Here is a 21,695-nt window from a genome sequence, read left to right on the forward strand (position 1 = left end):
GAAGGTTAACTTGCAGGTAAAGTCCATAATTAAAAAAGCGAACGTAATGTTGTCGTTTATCTCAAGAGGGTTGGAATATAAAAGCAGCGATGTTCTTCTGAGGCTTTATAAGGCTCTAGTTAGGCCCCATTTGGAATACTGTGTCCAATTTTGGGCCCCACACCTCAGGAAGGACATACTAGCCCTGGAGCGTGTCCAACGGAGATTCACAAGGATGATCCCTGGAATGGTAGGTTTAACATATGATGAACGGCTAAGGATCCTGGGATTGTATTCATTAGAGTTTAGAAGGTTGAGGGGAGATCTAATAGAAACTTACAAGATAATGTATGGTTTAAAAGGGGTGGATGCTAGGAAGTTGTTTCCGTTAGGTGGGAAGACTAGGACCCGTGGACTCAGCTTAAAATTAGAGGGGGTAAATTTAAAATGGAAATGAGACGACATTTCTTCAGCCAGAGAGTGGTGGGCTTGTGGAATTCATTGCCATGGAGTGCAGTGGAGGCCAGAACATTAGATGCCTTCAAGGCAGAGATCGACAAATTCTTGATCTCAGAAGGAATCAAGGGCTACGGGGAGAGTGCAGGGAAGTGGAGTTGAAATGCCCATCAGCCATGATTTAAATGGCGGAGTGGACTTGGTGGGCCGAATGGCCTTACTTCCACTCCTATGTCTTATGGTCTTATGGCCACTGAAAGAGATGTTAGCATATCTAAAGATAAAGATTTTAGGGATTGATTTATAGGAGAGGAGGTAAAGAGGTTTGGAGAAGAACTTTCAGAGCTTACAACCAATTGGGCTAAAGGCATGGCCACCAGTAGCAGAGCAAAGGATACCCAATAGCCTTGAATTAGAGGAGCACCCAAGTCCAAGGGACTGAAAAACTCAATAGAGAAAGAAGATGCCTCAGTATATTAGATATTATTTAAACAAAAGTTCCCTTTAAAGCAGGAACCAGGTGTATGGTGAAGCCAATCTAAGTTCATGAAATAAATCAAACATGAATACAGATACTCCTATCTACTCACACCAACCTGACCAAAATGCAATTTAAAATAACTTCACAGATGCTGGTATTCCATCACCAAGTCACCTTTTATTTACACCGGTCCTGGCTTCCTCAGAGTAAACAGAACCTCGCACACTCCTGTTTATACCTGTCAGCCAGGGCTCCCTGATTTGACCAAATTAACATTCCCAATCAGGAACACATACACAATTGAGGCCCACCTGGCTGACCTTGTTACATTCAGTACATCCTTCCCCCTCTAAGTCTGGAAATTGCCTGTCTTGAGGCATTTTTACTCAGCCTCGGATCCAGGCCGCCTGTAGTGAACCGTTGCCTGCCTCTTGAGCTCAGAGTGACTCAAAAGAAATTCGTCCTGTTCTTCAGGCAGTAAAGATATGAAGGCTGCAATATCTGCTGTATTCATCTCAGACTCTGAGGTTTCTTTGATGCTATATGGAGTGGGAGAGCCCATGGGTTCCAACGGCCTTTCCAGCTGTCCGCTGGGGCTGGATATGTTTTTGCACCTGCCCTGTTTGCAAATTTGCAGCTTTCATGTGGTCCACCTGTTTGTTCAGGACTGCGCCACCCCCACGAATGTTGCATGTCATAGGACCTGACCTCACATCGATCATGTCTATTGCACATGCAGAGCTGTCTTCGTGGTTTTGGTACCAAACTTCATCCCCTGAAGTAACAAAAACAAAGTTGCTGGAAAAGCTCAGCAGGTCTTGCAGCACCTGTGAAGAAAAAAATCAGAGTTAATTTCGGGGGCTCTGGGGATGGATCACCAGACCTGAAATATTAACTCTGATTTTTTCTTCACAGATGCTGCCAGACCTGCTGAGCTTTTCCAGCAACTTTGTTTTTGTTCCTGATTTACAGCATCCACAGTTCTTTTCGACCCCTGAAGTAAATTGTCTCTCTCACTTAAAGGAGGCATATGGCCTATAACAGTTCCTGATGCAGTTTCACTCTCATCCCAGGCCCAGGATGATAAGGTTTAATCTGGTTTGGAGTCTTCTCCCCATTCGCAACTCTGCTGGAGCTTTAGGCATAGTTGCATGAGGAATTACCTGACAGGGTCAAATAGGAACCGGGGCAGTTTGGCATCGAGTTAAGCTTCAGACTGTTTCTTTAAGCCTGCTTTCAAAGTTTGGACTGCTCTTTCCTCAAGACCATTGGATGATGGATGGTATGGAGCTGTCTTTATATGTTGAATGCCATTCAACTTGAGGAAATACTCAAATTCCCTGCTGGTAAATAATGGCCCGTTCTCTGTGATTAACACTTGCAGGAGTCTGTGTATCACAAAAGATGCTCACTGTTTTTCTATCATCATCCCCGCCTTCGACAAATGATCCCTATGCATGGCCAGCCACCTTGTGAGAGCAACAACAATGACTGAGAATATTGATCCCATGAAAGGACCTGCAGGGAAGGATGTGTAACCGAGACCAAGATTTTCCCAGCTATTCCTACAAACATGGGAGAGTTGCTGGCGGTAATTTTTGTCCTTGTTGACACTCTGGGCACTGCTCCACCAGTCTGGCTATGTCCAAATCCAACCCTGGCCACCAGACTTAACTTCTCACAAACATCTTCATTTTGGACACCCCTGGCTGACCCTGGAGGAGTTTGGACAGTTTCTGGCAGTGATCTATGCTCGGGTCAATCACTCTTGCTCCCCCACAATAAAATGATGTCCTCTATGGTGATCTGGTCTCACTGAATCCAGAAGGGTTACGGTTCTAGTTGTGATGGCCCTTTTACTTCTCCCATCACCGGCAGCTGTTTTGGTTTTGCCAGGACGGGATCATTTTGCATCCACAATCAGATACTGCCAGCGGTGACCTGAAGGGGGTCCAGAAAATTTAAAACCAGAACAGACTGTTCCAGAGCTGGCACCACCGGGATGGGGGTGGGGATTGGGTGGTGGGGGGGGTGGTGAGGTTTCTGATTGATTAATTGACGGTGGTTGATTGATTGTGCTCAATGTAATCTGCATTTGCTACTTGGCTTCCCGCTGTAATTGCATGCACTTAGAATGAGAGCCTGGCACTGAATTCAACCTGAAACTATGGGCAGCACAGTCTTGCCCTCTTTAAGTAGCCCTAGCAGGGGTTTGTGGTCTATTACTATTCCAAGTTTAGCTCCATAAAGGTATTGGTGGAACTTCCTCACACCAAAGCTGACCGCCAAACCTTCCTTTTTCAATGTGGATGTATTTGCATCAGCCAAAGCCCAGGGAGCATACACCATTGGCCTTCTGGGAGCCAACATCACCCCAATGCCATACAGGGAGACATTGCGTGTCAGTATTAGATCTCGCTTGGGGCCATAGAGTGTCGACGCCTTCAACAATGGTAGCTGTTTCCCTAAAGGCTATGTCTTGGCTACAAGACCATTTCCAAGGCTGTCACTTTTTCAGTTAGGAGCTGTAAGGGTGCCAGGATGGAGGCCAGGCCATGTATGAACTTTCTGTAATAAGTCCCCCACCCAAGTAAAGACCTAAGCTATGGTACAGACATAGGGGTCGGGCCACCTTTGATCTCCCTGGAGAAGGTGATGATGATTTGCTTCCTTGAGACACTAGAGCATTTGGGGTGTAGTGCTTAAAGAAGGGCATTCTTGAATATTGATCCAGCAACAGTGAAGAAATGGCAATACTATTCCAAGTCAGATGGTGGGTAGCTTGAAGGGGAGTGTGAAGCTGGTGGTATTCCCATTTATCTGCTGTCCTTATCATTCTAGATGGTGGAGCCCATGGATTTGGAAGGCCCTGTCAGAGGTGTCTTTATGAGACTGAATTACAACTTTTATCTGATACCTGCTGCTGCAACTTGTGTTGGTGATAATGCAAGTAAGCGTTGAAGGTGATGTTTATTTGTGGTGCCAATCAACATGGCTGCTTTGTCCTGGATGGTGTCACACTTCTTGAGTGTTGTATGAGTGGCAAATGGGGAGAATTTCATTATAGTACTGACTTGTGAACAGGCTTTGGGAAGTCAGGAGGTGAGTCATTCATCACAGTATTCCTTGCCTCTGACCTGCTTTTTTTGCTGCTATAGTTATACGGCATGTCAGTTCAGTTACTGACTGACGGTAACCCCTAGAATGTTGATAATGAAGGATTCAGAGATAGTAATGGGAGTTTCAGTGATCTAGTTCCACTGAACGGTAAGAAATGGTGGTTGGATTCTATCTGGTTAAAGACAGTCATTATCTAGCACCTTAAATGGTGCAACTGTTACTTGTCGCCTGTCAGCCCAAGCCTGAATATTGTGCAGATCTTGTCACATTAGGATATGGTCTGTTTCAGTATCTGAGGAGTCACGAATGGTGTGTGGTCATTGTGCAATCATTGGTGACCTTTTGGTGGAGGGAAGGTCATTGAAGGGTTGGGGGCTCCTGTAGCATAATAGATGTGTCCCTACCCCTGAGCTAAGGGGCCTGGGTTTAAGATACACCTGCACCAGAAGTATATAACACCAGATTGATTTAAGAAATATGTACATTGGGAAATTCCTGCAGAAATGTCTGAGAGCGAGGATCATTAATCTCCAGAATCACAAGAATCTTCCAACGTGCCAGGTATGACTCCAACTGACACAGCATTTTCTCCCCAATTCCAGTTTTTCTAGGGTTCATTGATGTCAAGGGCTGTCACTCTCACCTCACCTCTGGAATTGAGCTCTTTGAGAACCAGAGCTGAGTAACACTGAGTGTCAGAGAGCAGGTTATTCCTCTACAAGTGCCACTTGACAGCAACATTGACAACCCTTACATCATGATGCTAATGGTCAAGGGGAGTCTGTAAGGTTGTAATTGGCCCGGTCAAATTAGTCCTGCTTTTTGTGTACAGGACATAACTGGTCAACTTTCCACATTTACAGCAGCTGCGAGCATTCTAACTATATTGGAACAGCTTGGCTATGGCCACAACTAGCTCCTAATTGACTAGTACTATTGTTGAAATTTTGTCAGGAGCCATAACCTTTGTAGTCTCAAGTACCTTCAGCTATTTCCTGATATCCCACATTGTGAATTGCATTTTTTGAAGGCTGCCACCTTTGTCACTGGAGGAGGAGGCCGAAATGGATCATTTACTCAGCAGTTTGACTGAACATGCATACACATATTTCAGCCTTGCCTTTTGCACTGATGAACTGTGCTCCTCCTTTATTGAGAATTGGAATCTTTTAGGAGACCCCTTCTTGTTCATTTTTTATTTGTCTACCACCATTCACCACCATTGGTTAGAATTTGTTGGTTGTCGGATCACCTAGCTCTGTCTATCACTTGCTGCTAAAGCTGCTTGGTGTGCAAGTAATCCTGTTGGCAGCTCCGCAGGCTGACACCTCATTTTCAGGTATGCCTGGTGCCGCTCCTGGCATGCCCTCCTGCAGTCTCCATTGAACCAGGGTTGATCCTCTGGCTTGGTTGAGTAGGGGGTACAATGGGTCAAGAGATCACAGATTCTGATTCAATGAAACTCTTCTGCTGCTGATCTCTTGTGGAGTTTATCTGACGTCAAGCTTTGAGTTGCTTGATCTATTTGAATCTGCCCCCTTTAGCATTGTAGTAGTACCATGGAGACTATAGAGGGCATTCTCAATGCAAAAATAGGGTTTGCGGTGGTGCCTGTAAGGTATGATCCCTTAAAAATGACTACATCAGACTGTTGCTTCACTGGGCTGTGAGACAGCTAGACAGGATGTCTCATTCCCTGCTCCCATTATGCAGAGCACAGCATACCCGGATGATGCAGCACATTCCGTCCAATTTTGGCATGAGGCCCCAGATGTTAATAAGGAGGACTTTGTAGGGTCAACATGGCTGCTTTAGTAGTCATCGTTCCCCGTGCCAATATTGATGCCAGATGGTGGATCTGATTCCATTCCCATTTTTTGAATTCTGTAGCAACATGGTACAATTGAGTTATTTGCTACGCCATTTCCGAAGACAGTTAAGTAGTCCCATGTAGGCTAGACTAGGCAAAGATGGTGAACAAAAACAGAAAGCACTGGAGAACTCAAGAGTCCTGGCAGCATCTGCAGAGGGGAAACAAAGTTCTGAACTGGATGGCAGATATCCTTCTCTAAAGGGCATCAGTGAACCAGCATTTTTTTATTTATGATAATCATTAGTGATCACTCAGAGGGCTGAAATTTGCTTTTTATTTGGGCAGGTGTCAGTTTTGTGAAGTTTTACAAAGGGCTTTTCTCTGCGAGGTCCAGTGGGATCTCTTGGATGTTCTCTGTTGTCTCCATGGTATGACCAGTGTTAAATGGGGCAGATTTGAAATAGATCTAACAACTCAAAACTTGGCAACAAATAAACTCCAAACTCATTAACTACTTACCCCTGTGCTTATAATGCACTCTCAACCAATTCTCGTCCCCTTTTGATCCCCTAACATTCCCCAAATAATTCACTACTCAGCAGATATCTGTGAAAATACATTGAGTTCCTCAGAGTGATGATATCCAATTGACTGTCCTGGACTTTGCACGTAGATGCAACAATCAAGAAGATACAAGAATGCCTCTTCTTCTTCAGGCGGCTCAGGAAATTTGCATGTCTATAATGTTCCTCATGAGCTTCTACAGATGGACCATTGAAATCACACTGCCTGCGTGCTCAACGGCCTGGTGTGGCAACTGCTCTGCCCAGGGCTGTAAGAAACTGCAGAAGGTGGTGTGCACAGCCCGGATAATTGCAGAAGCCAACCTTCTACTCCTGGGCTCTGTTTACACGGCTCACTGCTGCAGAAAGGTGGCCAACGTCATCAAAGACCCATCACACTCTGGTAATGACCTCCTTCAATCTCTTCCATCAAGCAGAAGATACAGAAGCCTGAAACATGCACCAGCAGGTTCAGGAACAGCTTCTTTCAGGCAGTTATCCGACTGTTGATTGGACTCTAGCCTCAAATAATATAAACTGCAAAGTAACCTGTATGTCTCGAAGTCTTTTTGATCTGTACATCCTTTGCTTGCTGTGATCTGCCCATACCCCTTGTAAACAAAATTTTTGATTGTAGTTTGGTACATTCGGCATTAAATCAGTCAATCTATGCCATGCTGAAAAGGCTGCTGTGCACCTCACCAAGAATTCTCAGTATTGAAAGTGGCTGTTACCTTCCCAGCCCCCGGGAGAGAATGGTCTGCTGCTCCTGCACTCTGAGGTGACATACCCAGCACACATCCTCTACACAGTGAGACAGGGAGCCCTCCAATAACCAGGGCCGTGTCTCCATCATTCCATCAGCTTCAGTCTCAGCATGTGTAGTGACTTGGGGAAGGTGCAGTGAAGGCTGAGGGAGCAGCACATTCCAGCACAAAATAGAAAGGCTGTCGTGCTCAGAGTCCCTTCCCATCCCTGAGCCACATTTCACTGCATTCAGTACAGACCATCCTTACACTTACAGGACAGGTGACAAAGCGGTCATCCCAAGCAAACTTAACAAGTGTCACAAGACATGGGTTGCCTTTGACCAGCATTTGCCTCTTTTTAACTCATCACAACGAAATTCTACATCATTGAGAAGTCTTTGTTCAATTTGGAGGGTCCAGTGACATGGTGAAAGTTGCCTTTGACCAGTATCTGACCCCCAAGACCCTCTTCCCTTCATTCATTATAAATGGAGGATGAAACGGTTGCAGATTAGATGTAGCTGTAGTTTGCCAAGACCTGCTTCATGTTTCAGTGTCTTAGTCTCCAGCTGACATGGATCCTAACACTGACGGCGTTTCACTCTGCGTGCTGTGCCAGACATTTTCCACTCACAGTTGGCATCTAGTGAACAGCAAATGACAGCGAGAGTCACAGCTCCCAGTGGGCACAGTCAGCGCTGGGCTCCAGCAGGGACCCACCCCCCAAGCCTCCATGACCCCTTTCACCTCACATTACGCTGACAGTCCATTTCCACTCACCCCCCACATCGAACTTTTACCTCCAACCTTCCTCCTTGCTCCCTGTGTCCCAGCATTACACTTTACTGATGCTGCGCGGCCCTGTACATTCCCCCTGCAGAGGCCATGCTGGTGGGTGTTGCCTTAAAACTCTTTACTCCTCTAGCCTACCATGGTCTCAACTACTGTACCGCATACCCCAACCTCTCCCCTTACACCCTGACCTTCTGTCCTGAGAGTCATAGAGTCATACAGCGCAGAAACAAATCCTTCAGTCCAACTAATCCATGCCAACCAAGTTTCCCAAGCTAAATGAGCCCCATTTGCAAGCGTTTGGCCCATATTCCTCCAAACCTTTCCTTTTCATGTGCCTGTCCAAATGTCTTCTAAATATTGTAACTGCACCTACATCTACATTTCGTCCGGCAGCTCATTCCACCTACACCCACAGAGATATGGGCACAATCAATCACCCAGACATGGTTGGGGTATCTCCCTGACTACAGTTCAGGCAGTGGGCAGCAATCAGTCATATAACACCAGGAACAGTCAGAGGCATCAAGTGTCATCAGTTACCACCTTCTGCTGAAAATTTTACCCCTGAGGTGTCTTTTAAATCTTTCCCCTCTCACCTTAAACCTATGCCCTCTAGTTTTGAACTCCCCCTACCCTGGGAATAGACCTTTGCTATTCACCCTATCTATGCTCCCTGTGATTTTTTAAACCTCTAGAAGGTCATCCTTAACCTCCAACACTCCAGCGAAAAAAAAATCACAGACCATCCAGCTTCTCCTTACAACTCAAACCCTCCAGTCCCCATAACATACTCGTTTTAACTCGACACTGCTTTCCCCCACCAGCCTTGACTGCCCACTCCCTGGTGGTAATGACTTCCTGTTTGTCCAAACAGCCATCAAACCCCTCTCACATCATTCTCACCAGCTTTGCCTCTAAGCTGTGTGGTCCCTCTGACGCTCTGTGTTCCTGTGGCCCCATGCCAATGCACTGACCTCCACTTTCATACATTGCTGTCATGCACACATCTCAGGTGTCCATGCAGAAGAAAGGATTAGAGGGAACATAGCTCTTTGCCACTCAACACATGGACCCCAGCCCCAGGGCTGTAATCACTTCTACGTTGACAAGCAGCCTCTAAACGTGACTGAGCACTTTGTTTGACACTTTCTAACTGATGACACTTGATACCCCTGACTGTTCCTGGTGTTATATGACTGATTGCTGCCCACTGCCTGAACTGTAGTCAGGGAGATCCCCCAACCATGTCTGGATGATTGACTGTGCCCATATCTCTGGGCTGTGTGCAGAATGTGCCCATCACTGACCACAATGTGACCATCCCCACTGCCCAAAAGCAGCCGCCCTCCTTGACTGAACTGAGAAATAATCCCTACCTATGGGCCATTCCAACATGGCCATTTGCCTGAATAAACAGGCAGTGTGTTTGCCATACAGGCAGCTGGCACATTGCATAGTTGATAGATTGGCATTTCGGTGTGCCTTACAAGATTTTCCTCTTGCCCAGACAGATTCCTAATGACAATAATTTCAAGCAGTCTGTCTAAATGTCTGTGGATAAAACCATCTCACTGCACCAGTGCTGGAGGTAGGAAGAAGTGAATAAGCATTAAGGGCAAGCGACCGGCCCGAGATGCAACCCGGACCAGTCTGGGAGCTGGGCGCCTGTCCCTGTTGCACACCCTGTCCTTGTTGCAGCTTTACAACGCGAGTTACTGGTGTACTCTGCAATCCAGCAGAGACGAGGTGACAGACTAGTGACTGTGAATCCAGAGACCCAGACAAAGTTCTGGGGAACCTGAGTTCGAATCCCACTGCAACGGATGGTGGAATTTGAATTCAGTAAAAGAGTTGAATTGAGAATCCATTGTCAATTATCAGAAAAAAGCCCGTCTGGTTCACTAGTACCCTTCAGGGAAGCAAACTGTCAGCCTTACCTGGTCTGGCATACATGTGACTACAGACTTACAGAAGTGTGGCTGACTCTCAACTGACCCGTGAAATGACCTGGCAAGCCATTTAGTTCGACCAATCGCCACAAAATCTCTTCAAGGGCAACAAAAGGGCAAAGAATAAATGTGGCCAACCAGTGATGCCTACATCCCACAAATGAATTAAAATAAAAAGTTGGTTCTGATGTCAAGCTAGACCCCTCACATAATTCTCATCAACGGCCACATCATGCAGAAGTCTGGCTTCAAATCTTGCCAGAGCAGTTAGAAAATAAAATCTAGAATTAACATCTGGTTTGATGGCAAGCATAGCACGTCATGTTACTAGCCTCATGGCACTGTCATTACACCACCAACCTCAAAGAACTATGGCTACCTGATGTGAAAGTTCCAGGTAGTACGGTGGCTCAATGGTTAGCATTGCCGCCTCACTGCGCCAGGGACTTAGGATCGATTTCTTCGGTAACTGTGTGAATATTGCACACTCTCCCTGGGTCTGCATGGGTTTGGTCCAGCTTCCCCCCCCACAAACCAAAGATGTGCAGGCTAGGTGGGTCGGCCATGCTAAATTGCCCATAGTGTCCAGGGATTGGCAGGCTAGGTGGATATAGTAGGGGGTGGGTGTGGGTGGGATGGTCATTGGAGATCGGTATAGGCTGAATGGCCTGCTCTCATGCTGTAAGGGTTCTATGGAAAACAGAGTTGATGATCCAAATGACATCCATCTATGTCTCTTTACAGTGACTGGGTAGGTGGACTAAATATTGCAAAGTGCCACTCCTGATGCGCACACAGGCCTTAAAACTGTACCCTCCCAGCCATCACTGAGTAGAATAACACAGTAACAATACCACATACTGCGACTGTTTGCACTGTCAGTGTGTGCCCAAGGATTGGCACTGGATTTTTTGAATTTTAATCCCAAGTGTTAGTGAGAATTCAAAGCAAAACTCAACTCAAATGCAGTTTGAGGTTTTTTTTGTATGAATTCTGTTCAAGTAGAGATGTTTTCACTTCACTTTTCTGTACTCGAGGTCACTCAACAGACACAGCAGTGCAGGATAGATAAAATTCAGACTCTTTACCTTGAGATTAATAGGCTTGCAATCTCAATTTAACAATCTTTGCGAGGAGGTCGTGAGAAGTAACATTGAAAAGGGCGAAAGAGCCATTTAGGAAATTCGATTATTCTGTGATATCGGGTGTTATATTGACCACAGATTTTTCTTTGTATTATGGGCAGAAAGCTCCCACTAGCTCCCAATAGATCACACTAGCTATCTACAAGTAAGAAAGAGTAACAGAGTTATTTCTACACTCCAACACAAGACAGGCAATCTCCTTCATAGTCTCCAATTGCCCCCTTTTTGTTTTGTTGCAAATTGTCATTAATTTTATTTGATGATTGAAACTTTAAAAAGTTCTTACTAAGAAAGTGATGAACGACTTTATGAAGATATACGTGCTTGGCAGTGGGCAGTAGCAATTAAAGTTGACATTTCAATTTATTTCCTTTTTTAAAAAAAACACACCAGCAATTTATGCAGAAGATGAATTGGCAGAATGCAATGACGTCTGCCACAGGATTGCTTCAGAGTATAAAGCCAGCCAGACCCCTCACTGCAGCTCACATTCAGTAAAACAGCTGATTGCCTGTCAACAGCATGCCTCAGCCCTCACTCCCAGTTTGCCTGCTTTGCCTGCTGACCTTCACTTCAGCATGCTACATCCAGAACTGCCCCAGAGGGGGGAAGCGATCCTTTCCAGACGAAAATGTCAGGCAGGTAAGCTCCATTTATCCTCAATCTCCTTCTACAGCTTTGTAAAATTCCGACCTACTTTAAAAATAAACTTGCATTGAGTTTCTCGTACCTTTAAATTTAAGCAGATTGATTAAATTGTTAGCTGATGTTAAACATTTACCTTGTTCAGAGTTGTAGCTGGCTGTTTGGGTTAATAGGTTATATAAAGAATTGAGAACTAAGAGCTTCACACCAAGTTTGCTCCCCAAGTCAGAACAGAACACTTCTTAAAGAGAAGAAAATATTCTCCCTATGTCTCAGATTGTTTTGCAATTCTTTTAACTTTCTGGAACCTGGTTCAACATACAATTCACTTATGAAAGGTAAATGTTTTTGTTTTGCCACGAAATGTGTGTTTACAACTGTAACTTGGATCTAGAAAATAAATAGATGTGATTGTGTAATAACTAACAGCACAAGCTCCAGTTCTACTATAAACAAATGGGAACAAGAGGAGTAAGAAGATCACTAAGAAACAGATTAGGAAGGTAAATAGCTGAGATTGTGAGATTAACAAAATGATGTCAGATTGAGGGAATACCTGTACGAGTTTATTTTACTTTCCTTTCTCAACTAGCTTGACTTCAGTAAGTTGACAAATATGGCAGGCTTTCTTAATCTGTAAGAAAATATTGAATCCACCCGCATGTATTTTAGTTTGAAACAATTCACTTTGCTTCACTAAGTAAATATATGGTAATATGAAAGACGTGATAGAAATGCGAAGTAAAAACATTTCATCAAAATTAGCTGGCCACACGGAAATAAGGTATAATGAATGTGCAGTGAGGGAATAGAATGTAAATTATGGCACATCATTTGTCTTCACTGATTCCATCATTTCCTACATGAAGTATAGCTTTCACAATGTCATAATTACAGAGCAGCACTCAAATTTACTGAAGAATGACTGGTTCAAATCTGATCTGTTTCAAAGAGAAACCCTTCCTTCTCCATGGAAAACTTGTAAATTTAAAAATAAAAGGCTTATGCAAACTCTTCTGAGTCAGGAAATTAGCATTATTAGGGAAAAATCATGTATTTTTTGAGTTGAGCTGCTTTAATGTAAATGTTTGATGTTTAAGACCTTAATCTTTCCTGCATTTGGTTTCTAGTTGTTACAGTTCTGTCCACTCACAGGCATTTTTGAGGACACTCCTGGATGTCTTAAAGCCAGGAGAAGATTGGTTTGCAGAAAGGGAAAAGGTTGATGGCAAAGCAACAGTGAATTTGCAGTGATAATGGGAACTGCAGATGCTGGAGAATCCAAGATAATAAAGTGTGAGGCTGGATGAACACAGCAGGCCAAGCAGCATCTCAGGAGCACAAAAGCTGACGTTTCGGGCCTAGACCCTTCATCAGAGAGAGGGATGGGGTGAGGGTTCTGGAATAAATAGGGAGAGAGGGGGAGGCGGACCGAAGATGGAGAGAAAAGAAGATAGGTGGAGAGGAGAATATAGGTGGGGAGGTAGGGAGGGGATAGGTCAGTCCAGAGAAGACGGACAGGTGAGGTCAAGGAGGTGGGATGAGGTTAGTAGGTAGGAGATGGAGGTGCGGCTTGGGGTGGGAGGAAGGGATGGGTGAGAGGAAGAACCGGTTAGGGAGGCAGAGACAGGTTGGACTGGTTTTGGGATGCAGTGGGTGGAGGGGAAGAGCTGGGCTGGTTGTGTGGTGTAGTGGGGGGAGGGGACGAACTGGGCAGGTTTTGGGATGCAGTGGGGGAGGGGAGATTTTGAAGCTGGTGAAGTCCACATTGATACCATATGGCTGCAGGGTTCCCAAGCGGAATAGTTGAATGAGCTTGGTTGTTTGGAATCAGCTTTGTGATTTTCAATATTGACTTTTGCGACTGTTTTAATTGCCCAAAGAGGCAAATATAAAGGAATCATCTCTCAGACTCTTGGTATAGACTGAGGGATCTGTGCAGACTCTAGCATTCTTTTTACCTTCCCAACTTTGCCCAGAATCCTAATAAATTACTTTTGGCAAAATAAGATGATAGGGGCTTTGAAACAAATTATAACACAAATAATTTTTCACATTTTTGGGATCCCTTGCTTTATAATTATCTATGTAGATTGGTAAAAGAGGCTTTGCTAAAACACTACTCGTCACTGATTAGTGAAGTCTAATTTTGAATTTTGGGCATCATCTGTAGAGAATGTTGGAGTGGCTCCATAGAGGATGGAGGGACCTTACGTGGAGAGATTACATGACCTGGACTCATTCTTCTCTATCAGAAAAAGTTAACATGTGGCAGAATGGTTAGAAATCAGAGGAATGAGGGGGAGGGGGAGATTTGTTGGATTTGTAAGTGGAAAGGTTGATTAAAGGAACAGTGTGGATATCTTCCATGTAAATTTTAAGAAAATGTTTGACAAAGTAACACACAAAGACTGATTAACCAAACTGAGTCTCATGGAATAGGGGGTCAGTGCCAACCTGAGGAACAAATGTTTTAAGAACAGAAGACAGGTAGGCATGGTAACTTGTTATTTTTCAGACTGGAAGATAATAGAAAACAGTCTTCCCCAACTGTCAGTGTTGGGACTACAGTTCATTTTTTCTTGCTATATATATGTATAATATGTATGCTTGGAACTTGAAATGAAGAGTGAAATTCCAGGTGAAAATGGTGATAATAAAAATTCACCCAACGCATTGACACAGGCTGCAGAATGGGCTGGAAGGTGGCAGATGAGCTTTCGTACAGAGAAGCGTATGGTGATGCATTATGGCAGAAGATATAGGGAAGGCAACAGCAATGTAAAGGCAAAGAGGGCTTTGGGATTTCATGCATCAATGTTAGAAGGTGGTAGGACATACTGAGAGGATACGTAGCAAAGCATATGGGGTCTTGGGCTTCATAAATGAAGACATTAAGTGCAAAAGCATGGACGTTACATTGACCTTTTCTATAGTTCTGATTAGGATCTAACTTGTGTCCAGTTCTAGTTCCCACACTCTTGTAAGGATGTGAATCTCTTTGAGACGTTGCAATGGAGATTTACCAGAATGGTTCTGGGATGGGGGAGTTTTGTTACAAGGTTGGCCGGAAAACCTGGGTTTTGTGGGAGAAAGGAGATTGCAAAGATTGATTGAAGTGTACAAGATTGTGACAGTTTCAGATTAGGTAGGCAAGGAAAAACTCTTCCTATTAAATGAGGGAACATTAATAATTTTTTGAATGGGTGGTTCTGGTTATGTGAAGGAGACCATTCTAACACACCAAGTCATAATAAGTATGACTCACTGCTCTCAAGGGTGGTGGAAGAAGAGATGGCGACCGATTTCAAAACTAAATTAGATAGACACTTGAAGAAAATAACTTGCTTGACTACAGGGACACAGAAGGTGAATGAACTGAGACAAGCATAGAAACTGCTGTAAAAGCTCAGCAGGTCTGGCAGCATCTGTGGAATGAAATCTGAGTTAACGTTTCAGGTCAAGTTACCCTCCCTTAGAACAATTCAACCTGAAATGGTAATTCTGATTTTTTCTTCACGGATGCTGCCAGACCTGCTGAGCTTTTCCAGCAATTCCTGTACTTGTTCCTGATTTACAGCATCCACAGTTTTTTTTTAATTGGGTGAATGAACTGACTGGATTGCACCATGGAGAGCTTGCATGGATTCAATGGGCCAAAAGCTCTCCTTCTGTGTTCTGTATGAGGCTGGGATATGAAGAGATTTAATGCAGTTGCAGAATAGTGAAAGGTGAGATGAGGAGAAATGTTTTCCCACATCAAATTGTTATGATCTGAAATATGCTACCTAAAACAGTAGGGCACATGTGCCCTACAGTAACTTTTAAAAGGCATTGGATTAAATAATTGAATGGGAAAGAATACAGCACCATCGTGAGCAGCAAAGGGGGATTAACTTGGTTGATCTTTCAAAGGGTTGGTATAATGATGATGGGCTGATGATAGGCTGAATGCCCATCTTTGTGACATAAGATTCCGTGATCTGTTACTGAAAGCGTTCTAACTCGATCCAAAAAAATCGTCAGCCTAATTCAGCTATAATGGTTCTGTAAACATCTATGCTGACCTGCCCTGACAATTCCAATTATCGCCTTCTTTACTGCCTGAAACCTTCAGATTTTCTGTGTTGCTTTCTGGAAATTAAGCCTTTCTCCTCCTCTCTCATCTCTTCCCTCTACTTCTTGCACAGTGTCCCTTCCAAAGCACTTTGACATCTTGGAGTGCCCAAGGCTGAGGGGTGACCTTATAGAGGTTTATAAAATCATGAGGGGCATGGAGAGCGTGCATAGACAAGATCTTTTTTCCCAGGGTGGGGCAGCCCAATCTCGAGTGCTTAGGTTTAAGGTGAGAGGGGAAAGATTTAAAAAGGACCTAAACGGCAATTTCTTTCACACAATAGGGTGGTCCATGTGTGGAATGAGCTGCCAAAGGAAGTGGTGGAGGCTGGTACAATTACAACATTTAAAAAGGACCTGGATGGGTATATGAAAAGTAAGGGTTTAGAAGGATATGAGCCAAATGCTGGCAAATAGGACTAGGTCAGATAGGGACGTCTGATCAGCATGAATGAGTTGGACCAGAAGATCTGTTACAGTGCTGTATGACTCTATGATTACATTTTCCATGTTGCAAAGGAGTTCGTTCAAGATGGGTTAGTTACAGACAGCAAACAAAAAGACCATGGCTTTATGTGTATTCATGGTTCATTAGGTTTGTCCTGACGTGTATAACAAATAGCGCATTGATATACCATCATACTCTAAAGAAGCCAGGTTTGTATCTTAGGCACTTATTCTGCTGAAGTGTGAAGACACTGCAAATCTTTTGCACAGATCCTCTCACTAGCCTGTTATACCTAACCCTTATGACTTGAACATAGAACATAGAACATTACAGCACAGTAAAGGCCCTTCCGCCCTCGATGTTGTGCCGACCTGTCATACCGATCTCAAGCCCATCTAACCTACACTATTCCATGTACGTCCATATGGTCATCCAATGACGACTTAAATGTACCTAAAGTTGGCGAATCTACTACCGTTGCAGGCAAAGCGTTCCATTCCCTTACTACTCTCTGAGTAAAGAAACCACCTCTGACATCTGTCCGATATCTTTCACCCCTCAATTTAAAGCTATGCCCCCTCGTACTCGTCGTCACCATCCTAGGAAAAAGGCTCTCCCTATCCACCCTATCTAACACGCTGATTATTTTATATGTCTCAATTAAGTCACCTCTCAACCTTCTTCTCTCTAATGAAAACTGCCTCAAGTCCCTCAGTCTTTCCTCGTAAGACCTTCCCTCCATACCAGGCAACATCCTAGTAAATCTCCTCTGCACCCTTTGCAAAGCTTCCACATCCTTCTTCTAATGCGGTGACCAGAACTGTACACAATACTCCAAGTGCGGCCGCACCAGAGTTTTGTACAGCTTCACCATAACCTCTTGGTTCCGGAACTCGATCCCTCTATTAATAAAAGCTAAAACACTGTATGCCTTCTTAACAGCCCTGTCAACCTGGGTGGCAACGTTCAAAGATCTGTATACATGGACACCGAGATCTCTCTGCTCATCTACATTACTAAGAATCTTACCATTAGCCAAGTACTTTGCCTCACACTTATAGAACATAGAACATAGAACATAGAACATTACAGCACAGTACAGGCCCTTTGGCTCTCATGTTGTGCCGACCTGTAATACCGATCTCAAGCCCATCTAACCTACACTTGTCTGCATTAAACTCCATTTGCCACCTCTCAGCCCAGCTCTGCAGCTTATCTATGTCTCTCTGCAACCTACAGCATCCTTCGTCACTATCCACAACTCCACCGACCTTAGTGTCATCTGCAAATTTAATAACCCATCCTTCTACGCCCTCATCCAGGTCATTTATAAAAATGACAAACAACAGTGGACCCAACACCGACCCTTGCAGTACACCACTAGTAACTGGTCTCCAGGATGAACATTTCCCATTAACGACCACCCTCTGTTTTCTTTCAGCAAGCCAATTTCCGATCCAAACTGCTATATCTCCCACAATTCCATTCCTCCGCATTTTGTACAATAGTCTACTCTGGGGAACCTTATCGAATGGCTTGCTGAAATCCATATACACCACATCAACCGGCTTACTCTCATCTACCTGTTTGGTCACCTTCTCAAAGAACTCAATAAGGTTTGTGAGGCATGACCTACCCTTCACAAAACTGTGCTGACTATCCCTAATCAATTTATTCTTTTCTAGATGATTATAAATCCTATCCCTTATAACCTTTTCCAACACTTTACCAACAACCGAGGTAAGGCTCACTGGCCTATAATTACCAAGGTTGTCTCTACGCCCCTTCTTGAACAGGGGAACTACATTTGCTATCCTCATTGAGTAACAGCCTCATCTCTGAGGTAAGAAATAAATCGCTTATTGACCCACTGTGCGCTTTCAAATTGCTTGAACCTGACAAGCTTTTAATAGAAAAGGCAATTTTGCAAAAATTGCAATAGTGTGTTTGTTAACACTAGCCAGAATGGGAGGGGTACAAACCACCTGAGTCAGTCTAGATACTGAGGTGGCACTACCTTCTTCCCATAAAGGAGTTCTTGCACTTAATATACACTGTCGCTGAGTGTTGGAGGTAATTTTCTGCTGAAGTGCTGCAATGTATATGGAGGGAGAGCTTTCTGAAGGTTTGACACCATCAGTAGTGATGTAGAAGATGCCTCCAAAGAAGTTTAGTAGAGCAGATCGATCCCTCCCATTACAGTGTAGGATTTATAAAGAAAAGATGCCTAACTTGTTTGGCTATATCCAAACAAATCAAGGGTAAAGACGTGTGAGATCTCAAGTGTATACAGAATCCACTCCTGAAGCTACCACATTGTATCTAATGGATGAACCTGAGAATATAGTCTGTGAGGTGAGTGATATTTGTAGGTAAATGCTAGAAACAGAAGTCTCAGCAGCTCACGGTGTCTCTAGTTTTAAGTGAGGACAACGGATGAAATGGAACCAGACCTCAGGGCCGTTGACATGTTACTGACCTTGCTCCATGGCTGTAATCAAAATTAAGTTTTCTTTTCAAAACTCTTCCCTCTTTCCCTTTTATCTAACCCTTGCCAGTGTATGCCTTGTGGCCCTGAGAACAGGGGCCGCTGTTTTGGGGCTAACATCTGCTGCGGGGAGGAGATCGGCTGCTACATTGGAACATCAGAGACCTTGAGATGTCAGGAGGAGAATTACCTGCCATCCCCTTGTGAACCTGCTGGAAAACCATGTGGTGGAAACAGTGGGAAGTGTGCCTCATTGGGAATCTGCTGCTCTGATGGTAGGATACGGATGAGGCTGTTCAGTGATTTGATAAGTTCAAGTCTGTATTTTCCTCTCAACACCTGAATCCCTTTAACTCCCTCATCAGTCAAGAATATCCAACTCACCTTTAAGATAGACTTTGCCCCCTGTGTTAAAGAATTGAACAATCCATGATATTAAGCAATACAAAGGTACTTTAACAAGTGCAGCACCAATAAAATATGTTTATGAAAATGGTTTATGTCTTTCAAATGCTCACTACACCAAGCGCCCTCCCCCCAACTATCCAACTCCTGACTGCCTCCTTCCCACATTCAAGATAATTCCAGGATTTTGGCCCAGCGATAATGATGGAATGGCAAAATTTTTCCATATCTGGGTGGTGAATGGCTTGGAGGGGAGTTAGAGCTGGTGGTGTCCCCATATAGTTACTGTCCTTGTCCTTCTAAATGTATATAATTATAAGTTTGGAAGGTGCTGTCTGAGGATCTTTTGTGAATTTCATGGTGGACAATACTGAAGACTAATTGTCAATATTTTTATGTATTAACTGCATTTAAATGCGACCAGCTACTGCAGTGATGTGCACTATAAGCATACAACATTAACTTGGCCTCTGGGTCATTAGTATGGAGACATTACCATGATAATATTATCTCCCAATGATATTACTACGATGACATTGTCTCCCGGTGACATTACCGGGATACCAATATCTCCCAGTCACACTAACAATGCATTATCTCCCAGTGACATTATCGCAATACCCTTATCTCCCAGTGACATTATTGTGATATCATTATCTCCCAGTGATGTTACCATAGCACAATTATCTCCCAGTGGCAATACCACAACACCAACATCTCCCCAACAAAGGAATTGCTGGATCAGAAAAGAGCAAGTTCAACCTGGCTCATCTTTTACTATCCTGGTTGGCGTGTAATCCTGCAATATTGGTGTTGTAAACCAACTGAATCAAGCAATGAAAAATCAATTCATCAACAAAAGCCCCCAGATGAGCAGTGATAAATCTCCCAAGGCAGAGGACTTGAAAGTTGAAAATCATCTTTCTTCCCAGTGCCGTCTGCCTGACATGTCATGTGTCAAATTATGTGTACCGTAACTTAAATTGTTTCTTATAAACATACTGTAAGTTCTATCACTCCTTCCATCTCAACAACATTTCGTCATTGCAAAGAATTTCACTAATCTATCAGCAACCAACAAGCAGTGCAGCTCTGAGAATTGACCCTTCGTCCTGCTGAATGTAGCACCTTGCAGAAATTGTCCGATACTTACATTTATCCTCCTACTTCTCCTCGGCAGACTGATCATTACTCAAGCTGCAGAAGCAATGGGTATGATATACAGAATGGATCTTACTGCTAGATGCTTTCTGGTCTTCTTCACGAGGCAAGAAACATAGAAATGAATATTTGATTACGTATTTCATTCTTCTTTCTAGAAACCTGCACTACGGACTCGATGTGTCTGGGAAATGAGAGCAAATGGAAACACTCACCCATGGAGAGAAACTTGAGCCTCTTAGACAGCGCTGCAACCGACCTCCTTCTAAGACTAATGCGTCTTTCTAACAGGCAGCCTGCAGAGAAGCAGCAGCTAGTATAAAATTGTATTCAAAAGTGCCCTCTCTTTGCTGTCTTTGAGACCATATAATACTTGGAGTATAGGAACGAGCTGCATGTGGAGCGGAGGTTTTAAGAAGAGGGCCATAAACAATGCATGTTATTCTATGGCTATGATATATCTTAGTGCTATTGGGTGTTCTTATTTAATACTAACAGTTTGTCAATCTCAATATTTATGTTGAAGGTAGTAAATATACTTTGTCAAATGTCATTTTAGTTAAATTTCCTTCAAGTAAGCTTTGTTAATAGTATAAAATAGTTCAAGCTATTTTTCATTTCTTCTGTAACTCGTAAACATTAAGGAAGCATGTGTACATATATAGCAAAATAAACTCCAATGTTGTTAATGGCCAAACTGCAATGCAACGTGATCAGATTTGATATTGTCTTTGAGTGTTTATTTGTCTGAAAGCAATATTAAAGATTAGGCAAATCAAGAGCCGATATCAGATTTTGAAAAGCATTCATTGATTCACATCACTTCTGTATCCCAAAGTTAGTGAGAAAATTGTCACAAATTTAAGGTTAACTGAGTGCCAAATTGAGTTATCCTGTCAAGTGACTGTGGTCTGCTTTGATTGGGGTAGGGCTGCACTTAGAATTTCATTTCTGACTTGGGGAATCATATTAGAGGTTGGGGGTGGGTAAGAAAATTAAACAGATCAAACTGTGATCATGTTAGTGATTTGTTCAGAAAGTATTGTGGCATTGCAGATCTAGAGGGGATAAACAGGTCATCTCGTTGGTAACAATTCTTATTTGGCGAGAAAAGTTGAACCATTGGTCGGTAGGCTTTGTGAAAAGAAAATATTTAAACCTGATTGACACACAGGCATTGTTCTAGTGTGATGTCCTTTCACGGTCATATTAAACTTGAATTAATCCATCTTCAGTGCTGCATTTTTTTCCTCTATCCACCATCTCATAGTCAAGATTCACTGATCTGTCTGTTACCAGCACAAATTCTGTGGCCAGAATGGCCTTCGGCTATCTAGTGCTATTCTATTATTGTTTAATGTCTAAAGCCTACTTAATGTTTC

At 43.5% G+C, this 21,695-nt stretch overlaps 1 protein-coding gene across 1 annotated transcript; it reads left to right on the top strand.

Annotated features, from left to right (window-relative positions):
• The first annotated feature begins 11,553 nt into the window (after nt 1–11,553).
• On the top strand, nt 11,554–21,029 carry LOC125455480 (neurophysin 1-like). Its single transcript, XM_048537561.1, has 3 exons — nt 11,554–11,692; nt 18,818–19,022; nt 20,472–21,029. The coding sequence occupies exons 1-3, from the start codon at nt 11,573–11,575 to the stop codon at nt 20,633–20,635; spliced, it is 489 nt and encodes a 162-aa protein (XP_048393518.1). The 5' UTR covers nt 11,554–11,572; the 3' UTR covers nt 20,636–21,029.
• Nucleotides 21,030–21,695: the final 666 nt, after the last annotated feature.

This window comes from Stegostoma tigrinum, chromosome 1 (genome assembly GCF_030684315.1).
Source record: "Stegostoma tigrinum isolate sSteTig4 chromosome 1, sSteTig4.hap1, whole genome shotgun sequence".
Taxonomy (NCBI): Eukaryota; Metazoa; Chordata; class Chondrichthyes; order Orectolobiformes; family Stegostomatidae; genus Stegostoma; species Stegostoma tigrinum.